General features: G+C 34.4%; 2 protein-coding genes across 2 annotated transcripts; one reads left to right on the top strand and one right to left on the bottom strand.

Annotated features, from left to right (window-relative positions):
* Positions 1 to 687: 687 nt before the first annotated feature.
* On the bottom strand, positions 688 to 4,470 carry LOC130817775 (sec-independent protein translocase protein TATA, chloroplastic-like). Its single transcript, XM_057683656.1, has 2 exons — positions 4,042 to 4,470; positions 688 to 988 (listed from the first exon to the last, which is right to left on the bottom strand). The coding sequence occupies exons 1-2, from the start codon at positions 4,363 to 4,365 to the stop codon at positions 854 to 856; spliced, it is 459 nt and encodes a 152-aa protein (XP_057539639.1). The 5' UTR covers positions 4,366 to 4,470; the 3' UTR covers positions 688 to 853.
* Positions 4,471 to 5,740: 1,270 nt separating this feature from the next.
* LOC130817773 (pentatricopeptide repeat-containing protein At3g18970) lies at positions 5,741 to 8,213 on the top strand. The gene has a single exon (XM_057683654.1). The coding sequence runs from the start codon at positions 5,851 to 5,853 to the stop codon at positions 7,243 to 7,245; it is 1,395 nt and encodes a 464-aa protein (XP_057539637.1). The 5' UTR covers positions 5,741 to 5,850; the 3' UTR covers positions 7,246 to 8,213.
* The last annotated feature ends 262 nt before the right edge of the window (positions 8,214 to 8,475 follow it).

The raw sequence follows: 8,475 nt of genomic DNA, 5'->3' as shown, positions 1-8,475 counted from the left end.
AAAATCGTACATGTAATTTCTCTAATGATTTTTTTTAGACATTTTAATGATTTTTTTTTATATTGAATTAGTCGATTGGATATTCTAATGTTTTATGATAACCCGTTGGGTCAATCCGAACCTACCCGAAACCCAGAGTGATCCGACCTGAAACTGACCTGATCCGAAACTGACCCGACCCGAAAATGACCCGACCGAAATTAATCCAACCGACCGACTGTTTTCCCAGGTCTACTATCAATTGACATAATTTCTACTATTTCACCTCAAAACATTAAAAAAATTACACAAATACATCATAAAATCCTGTTATGTTATGTTATTGATCCCTTATTCTAACCATGTTAAGCCTATAAGTTCCATTACCACATTCTTTCTTAGTGATATAAGGTCATTCTCATTTTTCAATCTATTAATCGAATAAAATCACTAAAATATATCCTAAACCTAAGTCATGTATGAATAAATGTATGATTTTAAAAAATTGCATCAAATTCAAGTTAGACATATAAGATATTTTTTGACTTATTTTTTCTTACACTAGCCGCAATATATAAAATAAACTTGAATGAAGATGTAACAAGTATTTCAGAATGTTGGAAGTATATGATTACGCAAACATGTGAATGGATTGAACTAATCTTGCATAAGAAACATCATCCTTCGTACCTTCTTGAACCTCGTAACTTTCTCGAAGTAAATTTCATATTAAGTCTATTGCTTACGTTCTTGATACAGCGGGAAGTCGCACAAGTATTTGATTATACACAACAACCAAATTGCTAATCAATACAGAAACTGCAACAAAAATGTGTGATCCGACTACTAAGAAATTTAAGAGTACATCGACTCGCTAACTCTCTTTCGATGAAGAAACTACATTTTCTTTTTCTTCTGAGCTTTCGGTTGCTGATGTTGCTTCAATCACAGTGTCGGATGACTCGGAGTCATCTGGTTTCTTAAGTTCTTGTTCAAACTCCTTTGCCGCCTGCATTTTTTGTTTGTAAACGAAATTCATCAGAAAGAAAGAGGATCGGGTTTTTCTATTTTGATTAATGATATTCAGCGTCTTTTGTTAGAGTTGCGACAAGATATTACACGAAACTAATAAGGGAAACACGAATAGATCATTCTTATTCAGTAAATTCCTATACAATTGCATTAATTACCTCCCTTGATCCCTTTATCAGTCATGCCATAAACAGGAAAAGGTACAACCCATAGTGTAAAAATGAGGTAAAGGACGCGATAGTGGTAACAAAACGGTGATGCAGTTATCATAACGCCTAAATATCAGTCAAAACCATAAGATAACTCTTGATACGGTCTAAAACGCGGTTTTTTGCACCTTTACAACGCGGCCAATGCTATGCGATGCGGCCTTATTTTTACACTATGGTACAAGCTGAAGATTTCAAGTTAAACATACTTCCATATCAAAGAATGTAAAGAAATTAGCAATCGCCAATCGGAAGTCAGCACATACATTATATGGAATTGGTAGGGCAAAGATCCTTGAACAGTAAATGACTTGTCGCATCGCACATATGCAAATGAAAGAAACTTCAAGAATAAGTCCAACAAAACCATAGGAAAAAATCACGGATATCATGGACGCCACAGTACTTGAAGATCATCTCTGGTTGTAAACTTGTAATGGCTACTAGAAATTGATGCTACATAACTTGGTACGAGGATTTGGTAAATGAAGCTGGTTCGATAAATTTTTTATTTCCTACCTTTGTGACTCATGTAGCAACATTTCCTAAGCTTATATTATACCGCTTGCAAAATTGGTGGGTCCTAACGATATTTCTATTGAGGTTTGAAAATGTTTAGGTCATATGGGATTGAATTGGTTAACTAACCTCTAACAAAATATGGAGAATGAAAAGATGCCAAAAAACTTGAGTCTAAAGCATTATAGTAACACCTATTTGCAAAAACAAAGAGGATGAGCAAGACCATTCTAATTTCGAAATAACATATTTATAAGGAGAGGTATTCATTTTCTTGTAGATTAGTATTAGATTAGATACGATGAATAAAGTAAAATTACTATAATTGACGATTTCCCACGTCGATTTGTTTTGGTTCATATAGCCATCACCATATTATTGGGAAGGCTTTGACATTGTTATTGTTACCGCTGCTTTCTGATGTTACTCGTGCTAATAAATGGGCATGGGAAACCAATAAAACATTCCTTCAGAGCATCAATACGACAAGCTCGTTCCTCCATTGCTTTTATATCTGACAATCTCTGACATAAAGATTCATTGGGAAAAGACTCTAGCACTTCCAACACCTTTTTCGGTCTTCCTCTGGCATTTAATGACCACACAGAAGATACTGGTTTGAAAAGGGGCTTTCTGGATCAGGACAGGGTCTATATTGTAAGGGAATGGGAAAACTAGCATCGTGCTAGCATTTCATGTCTTTTACTACCCTGACTAGCACGCCACACAATCTTGCGAAATAAGAATATCCGTAGATAGCAAATAAAAGCACAAATGTTTTGATGAATTCATTGTATGCTACACTCCATACTTGAAAAGAAAACCTAATTCCAAAATTCGTAAAAAAAGGTCTAATAAAGATGAGTGCATAAAAGATGTACAATCAGAGATGGGGTTGGCCAAGCCCAAGATGCGCTCTCAAGAAATGGAACTAAGAAATCAACCTTAGCAAAATTTTCAAGGTTTAAATCAATTGTCAAACTCGATGTCTCATCTCTTTTAAATTGAAAGGATTTGAACCTTACCTAGGTGAATAAGAAAGAAGGAAAACAAGAAAAATAAAGCACACTAATGGAGGAATCAAATCAACCAAGCAAGAAACCAAATAACGCAAGAACACAAGTTTTAATGGTGTCTTGATGTGAATTCAACAATTGCAATAGGAAAACTCTCATAGTAACTCGCTCTCTAGAGCTTGATAAAACTAATATGAAGTTTCTCTCAAAATACAAGTTTTCTCTCACAAGGTTCAACAACACAAGCATATTTCTTGCATTCTTCTAACCCTCAAGACCCTCTTTATAAGCTTCCGTAGGTCAAAGAAGCCTCAAAAATCCTCATATTCACACATACAAGCAACAAACATGATGTCTGACATGCTTTGCTCGAACGAGCGCACCACATGCTCGTTCTCGCTCGAGCAAACCATGCTCGGTGACTCTGTCTGCTGCTACTTCATATTGCTCGAATGAGCACCCCCTTGCTTGATCGAGCAACCCTCCCCTTCTCACCTTTCATTCTTCTTTCTTCAAGCTCATGGCAAATGTAAGTCTTTGCTTCTCCATCTATGCCTTCATCAATGCAAGCCAGAACTTGTCCCACCAAATGCTCAAAAACCTCATCATCATTGGATGATTTACTTTTTGAATCAACATTTTGCATGGCTAGTTTTCCTCCATGTCTTTTCTATCCTTGACTCTTACCTCAAAAATAAGCGTTGTGAATAAGATGCCCATTATTAGGACTAGGTAACAAGACAAGTTATCTTAAACTCCTATCAAACCTTCTCTCAATAGTACAAATTACTCACTTCCGAAGCAAGATTAACCCAAAAGACCCATCAATCTAACATTTTGACAGTTCAAATGCAATGTTTGGGGCCACAAAAGTCTCGTCATCATTCATCAAAATCACCCTCAATGTCATTGTATTACCCATTTAGAAATGAAAAAAAATCCAAAAATTGAATTTTAGGGCATAAAATCAGTTCAAAACATAAACATTCCCTTAAATGCACCATCCTTCAGGCTACTTTCTCATTCACACTATCAAATTACAAACAATTCGATGAGTCTTGTCTCGGTTAGAGCATATTTAAGATCCTTGGTTCGATTCTCAACTCCTCTCCCCTTCCCTCAACCTAGCTTGTACTCAAAAATTACAAACAATTCAATTAAAGCAATCCAGAACAATGATAAACTTATCAGCATTTATGAGATTGATTATTGAATACACAATAGCAAAATAACAATTCATAAAATACCCAAAAATGAAAAAGAAAACTAAAAAATTGGGGGCAAACCTGTTGAAAGCTCTTAATAGTTTTACCGAAACTACGACCAACTTCAGGGAGCTTTTTGGGTCCAAAAACAAGAACAGCAACTCCGGCAATAACAGCAAGTTCCGGCACACCAAGTCCAAACAAAGAGTTGCAACAGTACCCTCTTCTGGTTTGGTAAATGGGTCGGGTTTTGAACTTTAAAACCAAACCCGTTGTATCAACGGATCTGAAGAAAGCATTGGTACTGCTTTGATTGAAAAACAAAGAAGATTTAGAAGAAGAAAGGCAGGTGGATTTCTGGAAATTGGGAAGATTCAGAGTAGGATAAAGTGTTAAAATCTCCATTTTTGCAAAGGTTTTTAGTGGGTTTCGGGGAAAGATGATGATGGATAAGTGATGAAGTTCAATAGAAGTGTTTGACTTGCTATCTCATAAATATCAAGATATATGGCGACTAATGAAGAATTAAATAGGGCCCTTGACATATTTATACAAACTAAAAAATTAAAATATTAAGAAATAAATTTTATATTACAGTTATATTTATTTCACTCTTAATAGATGTATACAATACATATATTATATAATATTTTATATTGTGTGTGCAGGTTGTAAAAATTTAATTCATGACAAATAAATTACAATAAAAGACAAAATTTATATTATATTTTAATCATCTTTATTTAAAAAATAAAATTAAAAAGATTTTATAAATAATTGAAAAAATAAAATAAATATTTAATTCTCTAATACATTAATTGATGTGACCTAGAAACTAAAAAATCATAATTAGATTGTAGTAAAGTCAAAAATATAAATATAAGTCAAAATAACAATAATATCATCATTGAATTTTAGTAAAAAAAAATTATTAAGAAAGTGACACGTAAGCAATTTCTTAAAATGATGATATCAGCGGTGTTTTGTTTTAGTTATAGTTATAGGTTGGTTTGTTTCTTTGAGTTTGTCACAATGTCAATTTTAAATTTATCATCTTTAATAATTTTTATAGGAGCTTTTTAATTAAATTGAACAAATTCGAAGATGACAAAGGGAGTACAAAACAAAAATATATAAATATAATCGTTGTAATCCTTCTCTATTTACCACAACTCGCTCTAAAAATATTGCTCTCACTTTTACCACTCAAAGATGTTATGATGGGATTGGAAAAATGCAAGTGATGAGCATCCTTATTTGTACACTAGAAATGCTCTAAAATTCAACAAAGGTCGGCAAACATTTAAAGTTTTTATACTTAGCTTGATATGAAGGGGTGATATGAGTAGAATTTTACTACCCTTGGTTGTAAATTTTTTACTAATGTAAGCATTGATAAAAGAGAAGATGGATGGTGCCCTTCTTTAACTCTCCCCTGAACATCCACTCTTTCTCAAGTAAATCTTGAGGTCATATCAAGTTGTTTACGGAATTTCTTAAACTTCGGACCTCCAAGACCCTTTGTGAAAATGTCAGCAATTTGATCATCTATCTTCACTTGCTCAAGTTAGATTCCACCTCATAGAACCTTCTCTCGAACAAAGCAACAGTGTACCACCACATGCTTTTGTTTTAGAATGAAACACTGAATTTTCAGCAAGTCATATGTTGACTAATAATTGGTGCCCTTCTTTTAACACTTACTACTTTGATAGTTCATGTCTATACATTAACTTTTTATTAAGTTCAAGTAAGATCCTATCTAAAATTAAATCTAATATATTACATTTCAAGAAAGATCTTAAATTCGACTTTTATCGTACACCTCTCTTCTCAACCGACTCACAAGTCACAACCATAAACGGACCTCATAGAGCTTACTACTCCCCCATGTCAACCATCCTTTTGTCTATCCTCCGCCATAAACCAAAAACTTTGAACCAACTAAAACAAATTCATGCCTTACTCATCTTAACTGGCCTTAAATCTTCCTCTACATTAGCCAAACTCATTGAACACCATTTCCATCTTTTCCGTCGCCAAATTCCAAGTTATGCCCATCTCATACTCAATCATGAAACCCACAACCAACTCTTCCTACTCAACACTTTGATCAAATGTAGCTCACCCAGAGACTCCGTTCTTCTTTTTGCCAAATATATTTCAGGTTCATCCATTGTTTTTGATGATCATACCTTCATTTTTGCTTTTGGTGCTTGTGCTAGATCTTCTTCTTTATCAGCTTTACATGAAGGAAAACAAATTCATGCTCGTGCAATAAAACATGGGTTTATGTTAAATCTTTTAGTGTCCACAACTACGATACATTTCTATACGAGAAATGGTCATATCTGTTATGCACGGAAGGTGTTTGATGAAATGCTTGTGAGAAGTGATGCTACTTGGAATGCGCTTATATCAGGGTATTCCTCCCAGAAAGTGAATTTGATTGAGAATTCTTTCAATGCGTTAGTGACTTTTAAGAACATGTTGGCTAATGATTATGTAAAACCGAATGGTAAAACTGTGGTTTGTGTGCTTTCTGCTGTTTCACAGTTGGGTTCATTAGGAACTGGATTTAGTGTTCATGGGTATGTAGTGAAAACCATTAATTCCCCAGAAAAGGATGTGTACATTGGTACTGGTTTAATTGATATGTACTCTAAATGTGGGTGTATTAGTATTGCATCCAAAGTTTTTGGTATGGTGAAGGAGAAAAATGTGCTAACTTGGACTGCAATGGTTACAGGCTTAGCCTACCATGGGAAAGGAAAAGAAGCTATAGAGCTATTATTAGCAATGAAAAAATGTCATGTATTGCCAAATGCAGTAACTTTTACAAGCATATTAACAGCCTGTTGTCATACAGGACTTGTAGAAGAGGGTCTTCATTTGTTTCACAAGATGGAGACAGAATTTGGTTTCGCCCCTGAAATCGAGCACTATGGGTGTGTCGTCGATCTCCTTGGAAAAGCCGGGCATTTGAGAGAAGCGTACGATTTTATAGTGGCAATACCCGGTGAAACAAACCCCGTCTTATGGAGGAGTTTACTCGGTTCTTGTCGTCTGCACGAGGATGTAGTGATGGGTGAGGAAGTAGGGAAGATACTAGTCCAGCTTGAAGCAGAGGTTTGCCATGGGGATGAGAAAGCTCCTAGTAAAGATTATGTAGGGCTTTCTAATGTTTATGCATTGGCTAAAAGGTGGGAAGATGTGGGATCAGTTAGAGGGGAGATGAGGATTAAGGGTTTAAAAATCAAATCTGGTCATAGTGTTGTTCATTGAATGAAAGTAATGAATATTAGATGTTGAATTGCCCAAACCACTATCACATGGTTTGCTAATCTTCTCATGAATTGCAAATCAAGAAAAGCTAATTATGGTCGGTTTTGGGTTATTTTGTGATACTTTGAGCTAATCACAATATTGAAAAGCGAATGATTTGGTGGATTATGTTACACTGGATTGAACATAGCCTGAAATTCTTCTGAATTACACTAGTGTTGTATGAAAGTGGGTAGGAAGAAGCAACTTTATAAAGGAATTGAAATATGATTCGCAGACTTGGAATATTTGTGGAAAACTTGAAAATAAGTTATGGTTGCACTAGCTAGGAGAGCATGTCGATCGCAATTCGTTTCGGTTGAAATTTGGATCGGTGGAACTTTTAAGTCGTGTTTGGATCAAAGTCGGTAGCATATTGAGAATTATTGAGTAATGATTGGTAACGAACTTATTGCATAGGAATCAGATTTGGCTCAATTGATTCGGGTTTGGATTATTGTTTAACTCAGGTTGAATAACGTGTTAAATCAAACTCAGTTAAGAATGAGTTCCACACTTCCACTGATAGTCACTTTGTATTTTCTTGGGTTGAAAGACGGGTAACCGAATTCAGTTAAGAATAAGCTCAAATTTCTAAAATGCAAAACTACATTATTTGCATTTTGCAAGTTTGAAAGGAAAAAATTGATTTAGCTAACATGTCACGCTCAACTATTTTTACACGACAAAATTCATACACATGTATACATTAAAATAAATCTTGTATGAGACGCCTTATCGTGAGAGAAGTCAATATAAGAAGCCCCAAATTTAAAAAATAAATATTTTAATATCTAACATGAATATTTTATTTAATTTAGTTGTACTTTTAGCCTAACTTAGAATTATCTCATAGTAAAATCTTTTTAAATGAGAATTTGTGATACATTTATTCTTCATGGTGAGTATTTTTGTTTACCTCCATAAACATTATTACTTGTTCATTGTGAATGATGGCCTCATTGCTCTTGTGCAGCACTTTTTTCTCTGTCACTAATAACCAATTAATGAAACGAATTTAATACTCACCCCAAAGTATTTTAAAAAAAATATACAGTTATATTTATTTATTTAAAAACCACTTCATGTACGTGAGTTGTGGAAGTTCAGTTTTCACGAGTTATAAAATTTTTTTACTAATGGGCCGTTTGTATAGACCCGTCTCACGGTGAGACGGTCTCATACGAGCCG

Source organism: Amaranthus tricolor, chromosome 7, assembly GCF_026212465.1.
Source record: "Amaranthus tricolor cultivar Red isolate AtriRed21 chromosome 7, ASM2621246v1, whole genome shotgun sequence".
In the NCBI taxonomy this organism is placed as follows: domain Eukaryota; kingdom Viridiplantae; phylum Streptophyta; class Magnoliopsida; order Caryophyllales; family Amaranthaceae; genus Amaranthus; species Amaranthus tricolor.
The sequence above is the reverse complement of the archived record's forward strand: the minus strand, read 5'-3'. Positions and strand labels throughout refer to the sequence as shown.

Bases quoted from the DNA above. Each gene is read 5' to 3' on its own strand.
- LOC130817775 (XM_057683656.1), bottom strand. From the start codon at position 4,365: ATGGAGATTTTAACACTTTATCCTACTCTGAATCTTCCCAATTTCCAG. The intron at 989-4,041 runs GTTTGCCCCCAA...CAAAAAATGCAG, and splicing joins CTATTAAGAGCTTTCAACAG to GCGGCAAAGGAGTTTGAACA.
- LOC130817773 (XM_057683654.1), top strand. From the start codon at position 5,851: ATGTCAACCATCCTTTTGTCTATCCTCCGCCATAAACCAAAAACTTTG.